The sequence below is a fragment of the Cervus canadensis genome, chromosome 24, assembly GCF_019320065.1.
Source record: "Cervus canadensis isolate Bull #8, Minnesota chromosome 24, ASM1932006v1, whole genome shotgun sequence".
Lineage (NCBI taxonomy): Eukaryota > Metazoa > Chordata > Mammalia > Artiodactyla > Cervidae > Cervus > Cervus canadensis.
This window is the reverse complement of record NC_057409.1, coordinates 43,312,464-43,329,922: the sequence shown is the minus strand read 5'-3', so window position 1 is coordinate 43,329,922 and position 17,459 is coordinate 43,312,464. Positions and strand designations below refer to the sequence as shown.

The 17,459-nt window shown below is 46.7% G+C and overlaps 1 protein-coding gene across 3 annotated transcripts in view; it reads left to right on the top strand.

Annotated features, from left to right (window-relative positions):
- KIAA2012 (KIAA2012 ortholog) overlaps positions 1-17,459 on the top strand; it is a 127,436-nt gene that overhangs the window by 74,511 nt on the left and 35,466 nt on the right. For all 3 annotated transcript variants that reach the window (XM_043444559.1, XM_043444558.1, XM_043444557.1), the window contains one exon: positions 7,796-7,868. In XM_043444559.1, coding sequence (XP_043300494.1) covers positions 7,796-7,868 — 73 coding nt within the window. The remainder of the gene's footprint in view (positions 1-7,795; positions 7,869-17,459) is intronic.

Here is a 17,459-nt window from a genome sequence, read left to right as displayed (position 1 = left end):
CCAGCTGCTCTGAGTGGTCCCAGTCCCAGCTCTGCCAGGTGGGGCTTTGATTCAGAGTCACGCATTTGCCCCAGATCTGTGTCTCTCCATGGCTGGGCTCTTCTTTCCTGTTTCCTCTTAGATAGATTCTTTCCCCATGGTTTCAGGACAGCCACAAACTTCTGTTTTCTAAACCACTGGCCCAGCTTGAGTCACGTGGCCATGTACAATGAACCACCACGGCCAGAGGAACGGAAGACACTGATTTCCCCAGCCCAGAGCCACAGGAACTCAGAGTGGGGAGGAGAGGAGTGTTTCCAAAAGGAAAACTTAAAAGTAGAAGAAGAGAATGGTTCTGGGAAGCAAAACTAAAGATTTTCCTAGAAGTATTCAAAATAATTACTTTGATTCATTACTCATTGTATGCCACCAAAACAATGTACCACAGTCTGAGTGGTTTAAACAACAGAAATTTATTTTCTCACAATCCTGGAGGCCAAAAGTCCAAGCTCAAGGTGTCAGCAGAGTTGATTTATTCTGAGGTCTTCTCATTGCTCATAGGTAGATAGCCATCTTCTCTATGTGTCTTTAAGTGATCTTTCCTCTATACATGTCAGTGTCCTAATCTCCTCTTGTTTAAAGACACCAATCATATTGGCTTATGGCCCACCCAAACAACTTCATTTTACTTCTTTAAATATCCTATCTCCAAACACAGTCACATTCTAGAGTACTGAGGGTGGACTTCAACATGCAAATTTCAGAGAAACACAATTCATCCCCAAACACTTATATTAATGAAACTATGCTTTTCTTTTCCTTAGCAACACTTTAGTTCTTCCCTTTGGGCTTGAAGAATTACGGCTGATGCTTCCTGGGATGAGATATCTCCATTAGCCCTATTCATTCATTCAACTCATAATGAGCATCCACTACCTACTGTGTGTCTGGCACTTTCTGGGCCTTTGAGATACATCAACAAAGCAGATAAATCCTTGTCCAGGCAACGTATATGGTAAATTAATAACTGCTATGTAAATAAGACAAGAACATATTTACGGAGCCTCTAGAAGCTGCAAGTGAGGGATTTTACCGTTTTTTTTCTGTGTATTTAGCGTCCACAGTGCTTTCCTGTTACACTTTTTCATTCAGCAATTTTGGCACCATATTATAGAAGGAAAGGCACTGTCATCCCCAAGGCCCACTTTCTAGTCTATCCTTTTCAAGACTCATAGAAATTATAACTCAGTCTGCTTCTGCATGAGACTGATGGGCACACTCCAGACTTTCTGACTCCCAAACCAGTCCTTGCCCCTAATACTACATCTTTTCTTGCAAATGTTCAGTGTTAACAGCTCTCCCTAGATAGACCTTCTGCTTGTTGATGTGGCAGCTGCCAGACTCTTAGGGGCTGCCTTGTAGAAAGACTCAAATCTCAGGATTGTACATCAAAGGATGGAGAGCTCAAATCAAGAAAGGCACACAGGCTGTTCAACTCAGTCTATACTTTTCATTTCTGCACTTCCTGCCTAGTCTCAGGGCATTTCATTCATTTTTGGCTGGTGCATGTAGGGAACAGTGCACATTTCAGGGGAATGAGGGTAAGAAATAAAAGTATTGGAGCATAAAAGGGAAATGGAAAGGGATATAAATAATCACAATTGCTAACATGAATGAGCAATTGTTCTGTGCTAGGCTCTGTTAGAAGTTTTACACGCAAGAACTCATTTAACTCACAAAGTGAATCTAAGAACTAGGTAGCATTATCCCATTTTACAGATGAGAAAAGTAAGGTCTTGAGAGGTGAAGTGACTTCTCAGATGTCATACAGTTGGTCAGGCAGCCCTGCTCTGGAGTCCATGTTTTGTTTGTTTTTTTCTTGGGCACACCACATGTCACGAAGAAGCTAGTCCCCCCTGCAGTGGAAGTGTGGTCTTCACTACTGGACCACCAGGGAAATGCTGGGACCCATGTTTTTGACCACTTTGCTATAAAACTTCCCTGCAGACCTCAGCTGAGTCCTATCCAATCAAAATCAGCTCCTACCAAATTAGATAAGCATCCCACACAGCACCTTCTAGAAAATTCCATCCCTAAGCACTCATCCAGTCTTTTGCAGGAAGATTTTCTGATTCTGCGGGACTCTGCCATTCCCCTCGGTTTCTCCTGCGTTCTGTGGAGTCAGCATAAAGCTTTCTCTCCACATGAGCTCTCATTTCCCTTCAGACAAGATACATTGAGCATCCGCTGTGTATCAGACACCGTTATGCACTGAGAGTGCCGAGATGAATCATCGCCATCCCCGGCCTTCCAAGGAGTCTACAGTCTAAGAGGAAGATAAACAAAGACGTGGATAGTATCAGCGCAGTTTTGTGCAGAGGTCGGCCCAGGTTGCTACAGGAGAGACTCCTTCATCTATTACACATGGAATCCTCCTCAGATTCAAGAACCTCTTTATAACACTGAAGGCAATGCTGCCAGCCCATTTTATAGGATAATCTGTATCAGGCTTAGATTTGGGGAAACATGATCAATCCAGAGTACATCTGGGTTCACATAAAAATTGGCCCATGTTTTTTCTTTTTAAGTCTATTTTTGTAAAAGAAATGGTAATTGATGAATAAATTAAGATAAGAGTTTTTTTTTCTGGGAATTTTAATAAATTATCAGGGTTAGGTCATGGCAGTGGGGAAGAAAATAGCAATAATGCCAATTAATGCTAGACACAGGATTGAATATGCTTATATTCGACACTGACATCAAAGGGTATGTATGTCATGCCCAGAAGATATGAAGAATGAGAAATAAGCCTCCGCCTCAGAGCCATCATACAGGCAGTCATTGCTTGGCGCCCTTGAATCCCGACAGAGGGACCTGCCTGAAATGGGGTACCCTGAGTTGTCCCCTGTCCCCAGTTGGGAGTCAGGTGTTACTTGGGTGTTGCTTATGCAGGCAGGTGTGGGTACATCCCGCCAAGAAGAGTCTGGCTGTCACCACCCTGAACCCTGTGGTCATGTGGGGAAGAGACAACATGGATTTCAGTAAGCAGAAGTGACAGCAAAACAATGCTGGGCTCGAGACGTTGTCCAGAGGTGGAGTGGGCCCCTGAGGAGGGAAATTCTGGTGCCCAGAGTCACTGAAACCTGCAAATTGCAGGGGAATCCCGAGCTGCTTTCCAGATGCAGTGACCGCAGGACACTTGAAAATAATTTTGCCAGCAAGAATATTCAGGGCACTGAGTCTGTGACAGTTCCCCCAAAAAAAGAAGTGGACTCATCAATATTAAAGCATCTGACCAGGGGTTGGGAAGCCCTGGGTGTTCTCGGACTCTGAGCAACCTTGTCACGCTTGTGAGACTCCTCTTCAGCTGCCTCTTCAGTAACATGGAAATAATAATACTGGAACCTCCCTACCTACCTCTCAATGGTCAGGCGAGAATTAGATGAAATAATAATTTTCAAAGAGTGTTCACATCTATAAAGGTTTTGATTCACAAAGGAAAAAGAAAGAAATATTCACTGATCCCTGCTAAGAGCAGGCCTCCCACATATTAAACTTTATTTAATTTCCCCCACCCACTTCCTGGGAAGTGTATAGTTCACCATTGTGCAGATGAGGAAACTGAGGACTGCTGAGATGAGCGAACCAAAGGGTGATGTAACTGGCGGGAGAGGAAGCTAGTTTTCAAAGCCACTAAACCCACAATTCCTGTTATTGATGAGGTTTATCTGTGCTGTTCCTGAGAAGAATTTAATTGTATATCTTTGTTCAGGCTTTCAGTACCTGGAAGAGGAACAGAGATTTAATACTTTCATCTTAATAATGCAAGATACCTTATGATTTTCATAAATCCATTTGCTTTATTGAAGAATGAATGTGAGATCTTTTTAATGCATGAGAAAAGTTGTACGACCTTGCAGTTGAAACTCACAAATGAGACCTTGATTTCCTTCCAGCATCAATGAGGCATTGAAATTGGTCATGTAGATGCATGTGTTAAATGATATGTTACAAAGAATTTCCAAATATATTTTCCTAATTTAACTTTTCAAGAACTCTCTACAAAATGTATCATCACTCCCATTTCACAGATGGAGAGGCTGTGATCGGTCATACAGCACGAAGCCAACTGGAGCCCCACCTCTGGCTCCTGCTCCCCCATCCACCCTGCATTTCTCTCCTGAAGCCTGCCATGGGCCTAGAAGTACCATGCTCAGATAGGGGGCTGGATGTGAGGGGAGAGGGCGGGGCCAGTGGAAGGTTCTCCAAGAACAGCTGGGACCTTCAGGACACCTGGCCCAGCCCCTGCCTGTTGCAGAAACTGAGGCTCAGAAAGTAAGCACCCCACATGGTCTGTAAGGCCTGAGATGTAGGATCCGAGCTTCAGTGCACAAGGTCTGAGTCCAGGGCCTGCACCCCAACCCCTCGGGCAACTGTCTCTCTTGTCTGGTTTTAGCGCTGCAGTTTGTGTTTACCAAGTGTTTGTTGCCATCCCCACTCACCCGCACCCCTCCCCAGCCCTAGAATACCACGCTGTTGCCAGCTCTCTTTCTAAATACAGCTCAGTCATGCCACTGGTTTGCTTGAAATTTCCTACCACGTCCCCATTGGCCTTCCGGTTAAATCCTGGCATCAAAAAATGTATTTCTTTTATAAATAGAAAAATAGAGCAAACGAAATTTAAAAAAAAAAAAAACTCCAGACTGCAATATGCAAGATCTGGCTGGCCAGAGTCTGGTCCCCACTGTCTGGGCCCTGAAACCACGCCGACAGTCCCGGCCGGCGCCAGCACAGCCTCCTTGCTCTGCGGGAACTGCCCGCCTCCCCTTCCCCGCAGGACTTAGCACCACGTCCACTGGTAAACAAACCTCCCCAGCCTAATTTAGCTTCACCTCCCCTGAGGTCCTGCAGAAACCTGTCATATCACTACATTTATCACACTGCCTGGCAACGGTGAGATTTCTTGTTTCTCTACTGAGAAACAAGTTACTGAGCTTCTCACAGATTTTTCAGCTCCGTGCCCCCAATGCCCAGCACAGCCCCTTGCACACAACAGACACTCAATATATAGTCGTAAGCTGGATGAACAGATGAAGAGCGAACGACTTGGCCAGAATAACCGAGCTGGGATCTGAATTTTCTGTCCTCTGGTTTGTTTGGCTCACTTACCGAGCATTATTGCCTGTGTTTCGATCATTGCCTTTGTTAACTCATTAAAAGCGACAGCATTTTATTTAGTTTTAGTTTTTTCAGTTCAAATCTTGAATTCAAAATATATTCAGGAGGTTTAAAATATTTAATTATAAAAGGGTATGTCTCCCAGCTGGGCTTCCTCCCCATCGGACACCACTATTGGCTAGTTTTCTGTGTACCCTTCCTGGGGTAGAGACATATTTTATATATGTTTTCACATATTATACTGGAGGAGGAAATGGCAACCCACTCCAGTATTCTTGTCAGGAGAATCCCATGGACAGAGGAGCCTGATCCATAGGATCACAAAGAGTCGGTCACTACTGAAGTGACTTAGCAGATTATGTATTATACACATTGCTTACAGTCTTACTTTTTTTTTTTTACTTAAGATATCTTGGAGTTCTACTTCAATTCATTAAGAGATGCTTTTTATTGGTTGCATTATATTCCATTGTGTAAATGACCATGATTTACTTAATATATCCCCAATTGATGAGACATGTAAGTTGTTTCCAATATGCTGTAATGAATGACCTCAGATGTGTCCTTTCACATGTGTGTACATATATATAAAAAATGATAGGTTTTTGACACCTTTCTAAGCAACAGGCAGAATTTTTTTCTTAAGGCCACACCACATGACTTGAGGGGTCTTACTTCCCAGACCAAGGATTGAGCCCACACTCTTGAGAGTAGAAACAGGAAGTCCTAACCACTGGACCACCAGGGAATCCCCAAGAATTTCGAATTAAAACTATTTATTTTTCTAACAGGGACTCATCAGAAAATTCTTTTCAAATCCCCAATTCTGTCTCCACCTCTCCATATGTGAAAGGAGAAGAGTATTTCTTGCCCCTGAAAGCTCATAGCTGCTTGCTGTTAAGACTGAAGGTTTACTCTTCTGGGCTTTGAAATTCTTCCAAAAGAGGAAGCTTGTTTTTCCCTCTTAATCCAATTTCCTGTTAGACTAAAAGGATTTATAAACAGGATTTTTAAAAATTTATCTCTTTTCTAGTCTTCTAACTTATCAGTTTACAAGACTGAGGCAGGTTCCTGTAATCGTTTTTTTTTTTAAAAAAAAAAACCTTTCCATTTATTCAGGGATGCATTTTTTTTCTTTTTTAACTGCATCAGGCCAAATCTGCTTTGTCTCCAAAAGGACACATGCAAAAGAAGGAAAGTTACTTACCTGCTGTAGGTTTTCTTAGTCAGAATATCTTAGCAGCCACAAACACAGGGTAAAAAGCCACCAAGCAAGCAGAGGATGTCAAAACAAATTAGCAGATAATCGTCTCTTCTCAAAGCAGCTTGGGTATTTGAGGATAAAGTGGAAAACTGACTGTCAGCTAAAGGGTGAGGAACTTGAATCCCGGGGGGAGGCTTCTAGGGCCTTCAGATTCCTTCCCTATGGCTGAAGTGAAGCTGTGTATTAAGCAGATTCAGGTGACAGAGGCCAAGAGCTGGCCTTACAGAACACTGGGGGCTTTATTTGAGTCACTGACTCTATCTGCCACATTTCCTTGGCAACTCAAGAACTGCTCTTCCTGCCCTCTAGAGAATGGTTCTCAATCCTGGCTGCATATTGGAATCACCCAAGAAGCCTTAAAGATGCCCCAGCTCCAGAAAGTCTGATTTTAACGTTTGAGGTTAGGGCCTAGGAATCTTCAATCCTAAAGGAAATGAGTCCTGAATATTCATTGGAAGGACTGATGCCGAAGCTGAAACTCCAATACTTTGGCCACCTGCTGGGGAGAGCCAACTCATTAGAAAAGACCCTGATGCTGGGACAGTTTAAAGGCAGGAGGAGAAGGGGACGACAGAGGATGAGATGGTTGGATGGCATCACCAACTCAATAGACATGAACTTGGGCAAACTCCCGGAGATGGTGAGGGACAGGGAAGCCTGGCGTGTTGCAGTCCATGGGGTTGCAGAGTCAGACACGACTTGGAGACTGAACAACCACCACCTAGGAATATTTTTTTTTGTAAGTTCCACAGATAATTCTAAGTGCAGCCAGTGTGGAGCACCATCATTATAGAGATTTCTGGGTAGTGGGATTGCAAGCAGCTTGTATCACTCAGAGAAAGAAGAAAGGGTTTCATGTGATAAGAAATCCAGTCCTGGAAACCCTGCAAGCCTGACCCTTTTGCTCCCCCACTTCAATCCCTCAGTCCTTCCGTCTGTTTTTAAGATAAAGACCAAGGTACTGAGGGTCTGACTTCTCCCCAACCTTTCCGCTTTGCCCCATCTCTGCAGCGTCACACTGGAACTCCCTCGAGTCCCTGCAGGTACCTCGCTGCCTTCTGTAAGTCGATCTTTACCAGCGACATTCTTTTCCCCAAGTGTGCCAGGCATGGCGCACAGCTTGGACAGGTAGACAAGCCTTCCCCAAAGAATGACAGATGAAGACAGTGGTCAAGGTCACTGCTAAGCCCACCTGGCTCTTCAGGGCCATTCACCCTGGCAGCAGACTTCTTGGACACTTAAGTTAAAATAAACTGACAAAGGAGGAGAAGAGACCACCAAGAAAACTGGATTCCCTTGTAGCAAAGGGCATGGACCCTAGGAGTGCTTGCATTTATTGTGTCTTATGTATCTTTCGTTGTTGTTAACTAACAGGCAAGTGGAGAAGAGATGGATGATCATGAAGAGGCTGGAGAACTCCTCAGAGAAAATCATCCAGACGCTCAAGGTAGAGACAGTTGGGTTGGGTTTTATCATATCTGATTACGAGAATTGTGGGATGAACTGTGCATTGTTCAAAGATGTTAATGAGGAAAGACCATTCCATTTCCTGTCAGGTCATGGGTTGGAAGTCAGGGTATAGACTCTGATGCACTCTTAATGCATCAAAAGCCAACTGATAATAACATGCTTTTATGTCCATGGACTTGAGAGACTTATTTCCTGCCAGTGGCTACAGATTGATGGAAGGCAGTGGAGACTTTGGGGCATTACAAAAAGACCCCACATGCACATCTGTCTCTGCTTCTCCTGCTTTCCCCAGCACTTGGGTATGCAGGTGAGGGACCTGAGATTCCCCGTCTGGAGGGACGACCTTACAACAAAGGGAGACCAGCATCTTTGGAGACCCAGCCCCTGACACCCAGAACTCTGGGTGACCAGAGCTGTTTGAATGTGACTTCCTCCAAGAACGATGCTGCATTTGATAATGATGATGACTCTGGGAAAGATTGGGCCCAGAGCTAGGATTTGGGGCATAGCTCATATTCTGATACCCTGAACTCGAAGCTCTTCCCTGGGGGGGAGCACCTGGGCTTGCTACAGGATGCTTCAGTTAGCTAGGCCCAGGTCCACAGAGGTGGTCTTTATCCTCATTGCTTCTCTCAGGAGTGTAAACAGATGTGTGAGAAACACTTGCATTCTCGAAGAGTGCATGCAGGGTCCGCCAGACAGAATTGCTTTTTGTGGATTGCTGTATAAAAGCGTCCAGCAGAGGGAGCCAGAAGGTGAAAGGGAAGTCGCTCAGTCGTGTCCGACTCTTTGCGACCCCACAGACTGTAGCCCACCAGGCTCCCCCATCCATGGAATTTTCTAGGCAAGAATACTGGAGTGGGTTGCCATTTCCTTCTCCAGGGGATCTTCCCAACTCAGGGATCAAACCCGGGTCTCCCTCATTGCGGGCAGACGCTTTACCGTCTGAGCCTAGAGGAATCCCTAGATTCCTAGGGATTCCAGGGAATCCCTAGAGGGAGCCAGAGGGGGCTGAAATCCCGCCTGTGCCCTGGTCCCAGGCGCTCCACCCCTGGGTGCATCTACCCAGGGGAGGCTCCTTCCCCTACGTGGTCCTTCTCCCGAGACACCTTTCTGTAAGTCGCATAAGGTTCTCTGGATAGCCGGTCAGCAGCAGATCTGAGCAGATGAGTGGAGAGCCTGGGCTCTGGAGATGGGCTACTTCTGCCCTGACCTCCCCACCTCAGTATCCTCAGTATCCTGTTTTCATCTGAAAACAGGACTGCGCTTGGACTTCCCTGGAGGTCCAGTGGTTAAGACTCCCAGCTCCCACTGCAGGGGGCGTGGGTTTGATCTCTGGTCTGGGATCTAAGATCCCACATGCTGCATGGCTTGACCGGAAAATCGTCAGGGGAAAAAAAAAAAAAACCGTACTGCCCTGCCGTCGTAAGTTTGCATGAGGGATAAATGAAGTAATTCATGTACCATAGCCCTTTAATGAATATGACTCTCAACTTGGATATCTCAATGAATAAGCATGTACCCTCTCACAGCCACATTTACCAGTCTGTGAAATGACAGCAGGATTCTTTCTATCCTGTCTGGACCCCCACAGGGTGAGAGAGACCATAGAGCTCACTGGAGATAAAAGTGCTAGTCGTGGATTTGAGGGTTGCACCCTAACTTGATCTTTTTCTAGTTTATATCTTTTGCTATTTTTTTTCAAATGACACTCCCCTCCCAAAATTAAATTTACTATTCATTATAATTTTCATACTCATTTTTAAAATTTTCATTGCTTCTGAATATCAGACAATAAAATATTACAGTAGCCGGATCCCTGTGTTCAAACTTTTAAGCAAGGTTTCTGCTGACCTATGTCTCCTGCCACCTCCGTTTTAAAAGCTGAGTAACAATAGCCAGGGAAATGTGTTCCGGTCTTCAGATCTTCCATATCGTAAATCGAATATCCAGATTGTGAACACTGATGAGGCTCCAAAGTCTTGGCCAAGTGCAGTGAAGGTTTTATGCAGCGCAGAACATGGCCAAATCTAAGCAATGACCAAGTCAGTCAAAACAGATTTCCTGGGAGGGACAGGCCCCGGTTGAGTTCTATAAAGGTTACCCAGACAGTCTTTAACCCAGTGAAATATCACCACAGAAAATTAAAGAAAGCATTTGCCTGTCCCGAATGATAAATGCTAATGTTCAAAAAGGATTTCAAATCTTTGAAGGGAAAAAAAGGAGGGAGTGCCAAGGGATTTTTTTTTTAACTATTTAAGGATCAGTTTTCCCCTCATAGGTCTTACAACAATTGTCAGGATTTTTTTCTCCTCTAAATTAAGTAGTGAGCTGCAAGATTAACTATAAGCAATGAGCCAGGGCCACATCCAGTGAGAATACCCTGAGTCTTGGACTTGCTGAGAACACAGCATGCAAGTTTTCACAAGACAGGTCAAATCAGCAACCCCCAAATCAGAGATGGCTTGGGAAACAGCTCTTATTTTAAATAGGGAATGTTTCTTTCTACCTCTCTTTCTCACCCCCAAAGTCCAAGGAAGGAATAAAACTTCCATTCTTTTTTTTTTCTTTTTGGCTGCACTGAGTCTTCACCCCTGTGCGTGGACTTTCTCTAGTTATGGTGCACAGGCTTCTCATTGCGGTAGCTGCTCTTGTAGCAAAGCAAGACCTTCAGTAGTTGTAGCACAGGGACGCAACAGTTGTGACTTTGGGGCCCTAGAGCATACAGGCTTCAGGAATTGCAGAACGTGGGCTCAGAGGTTGTGGTGCATGGGCTTAGTCGCTCCTCTGCATGTGGAATCTTCCCAGACCAGGGATTGAACCTGTGTCCCCTGCATAGGCAGGAAGTATCTGATCCACTGGACCACCAGGGAAGTCCAAAATTTCCATTCTTCTCTCAATTCTTGTTTATTTCCTAGGCCAACCGCTCTCAAACTTCAGTGTGCCTCAGAACCACCTGGAAGACTTGTAAAAATAAAGATGTCTGGACCTCCAGAGTTTCTGACTCACTAGATCTGGGCTGAGGTCATAGCATTTACAATTTTATTAAGTTCCTCAGTGAGTTCGAGCCTAGTGGTCCAGGGCCCACACTTTGAGAACTACAATCTTGGGCCTTGCTTCAAGGATTTCTCTCTCTGAAATTGACAGTGACTCAGTTTAATCTGTTCTTTTGGACATAATGGGAGTATGAACATTGGAGGGCTCTGTTTAGGCAGCGTCACAGTGGTCAAGAGCATCTGTTGGGAATTCCCTGGTGGTCCAGCGGTTGGAACCGTGGGCTGTGGGCCATGGGCCTGGTCAGGGAACTAGGATCCTGCAAGTCTCACAGTACAGCCAAAAGAAAAAAGAGCACCAATTATCAAATCTGAGTCCCTGGGTTCAAATCCTGGTTCCACCACTTACTAACTGTGCAGCCTTGAGTAAGTTACTGAACTTCTCTGGGTATCTTTTCTCTTCATTTGTAAAATGGGGGTACTAATAGTACTTCTTTTGAGGGGTGGTTGTAACATACAGGAGTTAATACACATAGTGTGCTTGCAAGAATGCCCGCACACAGAGAGTAGTACTCACTGAAGGTTAGATACTAGTCTACTTCTTAAATACCTTATTTTAGTAGCCCTATCAGGAAAGACTTGTTCTCGGTTTAACATGATGTAACATAATGATTTACTTTCCAAATCTGTCTCATTTGCAGGGAGGCAGGCTGGGGTTGCTGACTCTCAGGGACTGACTGAGTCCTCTGTGAGAGTCCTTCTTCTGCTGAGGTCCAGGGCCAGGTAGCAGACCCAGTCTGAATGAGGTCATGTTGCAGTAGTGACAGAACCCCTCGGAATGTGGCAGACCTTAAAATAGTCTCAGGAGCTTTGACAGATCTGGGAACCCGTGCAGGGGTCCCCAGTGACTAGCCTGAAACAATACAGGGTGGGAGACAAAAGGCAGATCTGGCAGAAAGCCTTAGAGACCAACCATTTCTATTCTACCAGGAAAAAAGGCTCAGAGCATCATTGCTCTGTCACAGAAGAGACAGACGTGCAGTAGTTAGGATGTTGGTTCTAACAAAGACGAAGATAAAGTGACTTCAAACAAGAGGGGAGGTTTATTTCTCTCTCAGGGCAGGGTCCGAGCTGGCAGGCAGGGGGTGGGACATCTCCGCTCCACAGTGCGATCCAGGACCCAGGCTCTCTCTTCTCATCTCTCTGGCACTCCATTCGCTGTCACCCCTGTCTGCCCGGTCAGAGCTGGCTCAGCTTCCCCCTCACCCTGCAGGGCAAGGGAGGGAAAGGCCCAGCTGCCTTGTAAGAGCCTAATTCAGGAATTGCACCTGTTCCACCTCTGCTCATATCCCGCCGGCTCACCTGGCTACAAGTGAGGCTGGGAAATGAAATATCTTGCTGTGTGTTCATGCGTCAAGCTAAAATGTGAGGGGGTCTGCCACCCAAACACAGGGCAGAATGGACATTAGGTGGGACTTAGCATCTCTGCCAAGGTGGGTAGATGGCTCTGTCTGGCAGATGCTACCACTTCCCTACCTCATGGACTCAGAGTCACCATGGTGGGCCATTTCTCTCTTCCTTTTTTTTTTTTTTGGCCATGCCACACGTCATGTGGAATCCTAGTTTCCCGACCAGGGATCGAACCCATGCCCCTGCTTTAGAATCTCAGGGTCCCAGTCCCTGGACCACCAGGGAAGTTCCATTTCTCTCTCTGCTGCAGACACCATACATGTTTTAACCACCCGCTCTGTGACTGGCCTAAGAAGAGGAGCTTGTGTATCCCTGTTTCCCATTGGTCTTTACAGCATCAAAGGGAACGCTGAAAATTATGATGCTTTTGAGAATTTGCCTGATTACTTTCAAAAGTGCAGAGACTTCAGTGAGGCTTCAGTGCTCTCGCTTCCACCAGCCCCGGTAGGAACTGCCGAAGGAACCAGACTCCCTTCTTTGAAAATGAGCCCCTTATTAGGGAGCAGCCAACACCAGCCGCTCTCCATCGCCCTCTCTATCATTTGATGATGCTGCCACTTCCCCCAGAGCACTGAAGTCTAATCCAATTTCACACATACTTATTGCTGCTGCTGCTAAGTTGCTTCAGTCATGTCCAACTCTGCGCGACCCCATAGACGGCAGCCCACCAGGCTCCTCTGTCCCTGGGATTCTCCAGGCAAAAACACTGGAGTGGGTTGCCATTGCCTTCTCCAACATACTTATTGGGCAACCGCTAAGTATCACGTTATAGCCCACGTGTTAGGTGTGTTTCTTGAAGGCAAGGATGTGCATGATTTAGCCAGGCCTAGCAGATGTTCCATAGATGCATCAGCCCAGTGACTGGAGGAACGGGTGCCTGAGCATTCGAGAGATTCAAAGATGACAAACCAAGGTTCCTGCCCTTAAGAGCTTACAGGGAAGACTCAACTTTGGGCTTGGCATACTTGCTGTGAAGAAACAGTGCCTGCAGGGGTTAGTAAGGTCCAAGTCCTCCAGAAGGGCTGCACTTACCCACGGCCACCAGTCAGGACCTGCATCCACGCTGAGCACCCAGAAGCAGCCAATAGGGGTGACCAATGAGGACGAGCCGGTGAGGGGGACCTGGCCCCACTGGCTCCCGTGTGAAGGGCCCTATAGCTGGCATGCCTTCATTGACCCAGCAGTCTGGCCTAACTAATGGCTAGTGCACTAAGCAGTACATCATAGTAGAGCTGGCCTGTCTAGCCCTGGTTTTTGTGAGAATCACTGGCCTAGACCCTTTCTAGCTAGAACCTGGGGCTTGTTTGAAATCTGGGCAGAATTTGGAGTCTCCTCCCAGACCTTGCTGTGGTTCAGTCACTCAGTCCTATCCGAGTCTTTGCGACCCAATGGACTGCAGCACAACAGGCTTCCCTGTCCTTCACCATCTCCTGGAGCTTGCTCAAACTCGTGTCCATCAAGTCCGTGATCCATCCATTGAGTCCATTGAGCCATCCAACCATCTCATCCTCTGTCATCCCCTTCTCCTCCTACCTTCAATCTTTCCCAGCATCAGGGTCATTTCTAATGAGTCGGATCTTCGAATCAGGTGGCCAAATTATTGGAACTTCAGTTTCAGCATCAGTCCTTCCAGTGAATATTCAGGGTTGACTTCCTTTAGGATTAAAGTCCACCTGGGACTTGTTGGAAATCTGGGCAGAATCTGGGGTCTCCTCCCAGGCCTACCTGTGCCTTAACAGGGTCTTCAAGTGCTTCGTGTGCCCATTATTATTTCAGAAACCCTGGAATAGCCTCACTGAGGAATGAATTTCAGATTCGAAAGATATGTGTTCAGTTACCAGTTCTGCCTTTGATTAGGCCCCAGAGCCTAGAGAACATTAGTTCTCTGGGCGGTAGATTCCTTTCCCTTAAACCAAGGTGGGGGGCTGGATAATCTCTCAGGCTCCATGTCCCACCCTCACCCTCTCTGCATCTGTGAGTCACCGGGGCTGGTGATAAGTGATAAGCAGCAGAGCCAGGACAGGGGCTGGACCTCCTTCCCAAGCTCTTTCCACCACACCCGCTCCCAGGGAAAGCCAACCGCCATTCAACACAGAAAGCTCTGCCGCCCAGTCAGCCTCGGGTGGGCCCTGACCGAGAGAATCTGGAAGGAGACCAGCAGCTCCCGCGCCGCACAAGGAGCCCAGGCTCAGCCACAGCGGCCGGTGAGTGAGAGCCCAGCAGGTCAAGAATGGGAATACTGGCTTCACCACGGTCCTCCTGCACTGGCGTGAGGCAGCCAGGAAACTGCTGGCTTCTAGGCTTTGACTTCCTCCCTCATCAGGAAATAACAAGGCTGACCTTTCAATCTCCACTGCTCATCTCCTGTGACTCGGTGATCTTGGGATTGTTTCTGTTAAGGCGAAGAGCGGAAGTCTCATTGTTACCACTGAGAAGCTCTAGGGCTCAGACCCCAGATTTGGGCCTTCTTGAATCTTCAGGCACTCACTACACAAATGGGAATTTCCTTCATTTACTTAGCAACCATTTGCTGATGCCCTGCTAATTGCCAGGCCCTCCGTAACTGGATAAGACACACTCTTTATGGAACACCCACTCTGATAGAGGAGCCAGACATGGTTCAGACCATCTGTGTCTTCAATGTATTAACACTCCAAGAGAGCACAGGAGGGGACAACTGGTGCAGACCAGCATGGGATAGACGGGGACAGGTCAGGGAGGGCTGCCTGGAGGAGGTGATGCCAGACATGCTGGACGGAGTTTACTGAACCCAGAATGCATTCATCCATTTGTGATGAAGCCAGTGAGAAAGGGGCAGCAGTTCACTCTCACTGTGTGCCAGGCATCAGACTAAGCATTTTCTGCAAACTGCTTCATTTAACTGTCATAACAATCCTGTAAAGAAGGAGTGCTTATTATTCTCATTTTGCCAGATGGGAAAACTGAGGCACAGCGAGGTTAAGGAACATGTCCTTGTTCACAGAGCTGGGCAGAGGCAAGGCTGCAGACTCCATCTGTAGAGATCAACAGCTACCAAAAGGAAGGTTTGCAGACCCTGGAGTGCCGGCAGGTGGACGGGGAGAAAGCAGAAAGGTCAAGGGGAAACGGAGAAGAAATGCTTCACACACACACACCCAGGAGAAATCGGAATGAAGAGAATCTTCAGGCAGGTTTTTCAAGAGAAAAAAAAAAAGTGTGGCAAATCGGGGAGAGGGAGGAGAGGACCGAAGGGCCCAGCAGCGGCTGTCTCTGCCTCCCAGTGGGTGGCGGCTTCTCTGGTCCCCGCCCTGCCGCCCACCGGCGGCTCCCGGACCCTGCAGCGCCGCCCACCGGCGTCCCCACCTGCCGGCCGGGACTGCAGGCTCGCCTCGCCCCTGAGTGTCCGTGCTCCGGGCCTCCTGTGTCGGTTTTGTCTTCTCCCAGCGGTGGCGTGTGATGTCTCTCCCTGCCGGGACCGCCTGCGGATCCCAGGCCTGGGTGAACACCCTCAGAGCCAGACGGTCTCAAAATCTGCCCAACAGGCTGACTCAGACTCGAGAAGGTGGGAGGCAGGCAAATGGGCAACACCCGGAAATGCCAGCCAAACAGTATAAACGTTGCCATTTATAAAGTTTATCTTTTGGCTAGCTTTCGGAACATCGTCACTTGGGTAGAGAGAAGGGAAGGAGTGTTTGACACTTACTCTGAAGCAGATCCCTTTCCAAGGTGCTTTTTTTTTCTTTTGGTACTTTTATCTCATTCTATCCTCACCATAACCTGTATGAGATAAGGTGCTTTATTCCTGTTTCACAGAGGAGGCAAATGAGGTTGAGAGGTTAGGTACCTAGCCCACGGTCACACAGCCGGTAAATGAAGGAGCTGAGCCGTGAACCCAGGTTTCTATACTCCAAGCCCCTGGCTCTTTAAAAGCAGCAAAAGCCATCCTTGTGTTTCTGATTAGCGAATAATTACAAGGTTGGAGAAACACCACAAAATTACGGCAGCATTTTTTTTTTAAAGCCAGCATGAAACTTGGAGATTATTTAGAATCTCTATTGTAGGTAAAAGGAACTTGAGGTCTAAAAGCCAAGAGAATCATGTAAAACCATGGCTAATAATGAAAACTGAGGTAACCCGAGTCTGTCTCAACTCAGTGTCCCTAGGTGCTTCGTTTAGTTTAGATCAACTCAGTTTGGTTTTGAAGGCGTTTCCTCAGGAGCAGTTCCCAACTCCAGGAATAAACAGCTCCAAAAGGAACAAGAATAATGACTACCCAACCTGTGCCAAGAAGTGAAGCAGCCAGTGACGCAAAGTTTCTCTTAAAGCTGGGGACAAAATAGGGAGACCAGAAGGACGTGCCCAGGAGGTGAGGCACTGCTCCTGTGCCAGCATCCATGGCCTGGAAGGTGGTACCCACGGCAAAAGGGCCGCCTCGCAACGCGGGTCTCGGCTCCTCACTTCCAGCATTGCTCTGCCTTGGTCTGCAGTCTGCCTGGCACTGGGTTCAGCATAGTCTGCTAGCTCTCAGCAGCCTAGATGACCTACACACTCTATTTTTCTTTCTGCAAAGGACTTTATTTTTCCTTCTGCAAAGGATTTCAGAGTTCTCCTCTATAGTGGGAAGTGATGCCTCCTTAAGACCGTTTCTGGCTCACTCCACTCAGCCCAGGTTGGAAACCCCCCAGAATCCCAGAATACAGCTGTTGCCCCTTGATCCTGAAAATTCTCTTCACCTCCCAGGAAGTAAAGCTTACTTCTAACTTGACACCCAAATTCATCAAAACCAAAAAGAAGTTGAAACTAGAGACAAGAACCGCATAAGAAAGAAAATTTATAGACCAGTCTCACTCGTAAATGTGTATCCAAACCTACCACAACTGAATTCAGTTTACCCCAGGAACTAAAAATGGTCTAACACTCAAAAATCTGTGTCTGTACTTAGGATCATCTCAATAGATGCAAAAGGAAAAATCAATTTATAAAATTCACCCATTCATGACTTTAAATGATCAAAGTAGGAATGAAAGAGGAATACCTGGTTTTGTTAAAGAGTAGTTTACACCACACTTGAATGGTAGAACTTCTGAAGCAGCCTCATTAGAGGCAAGACCAGGATAAGGACGCCC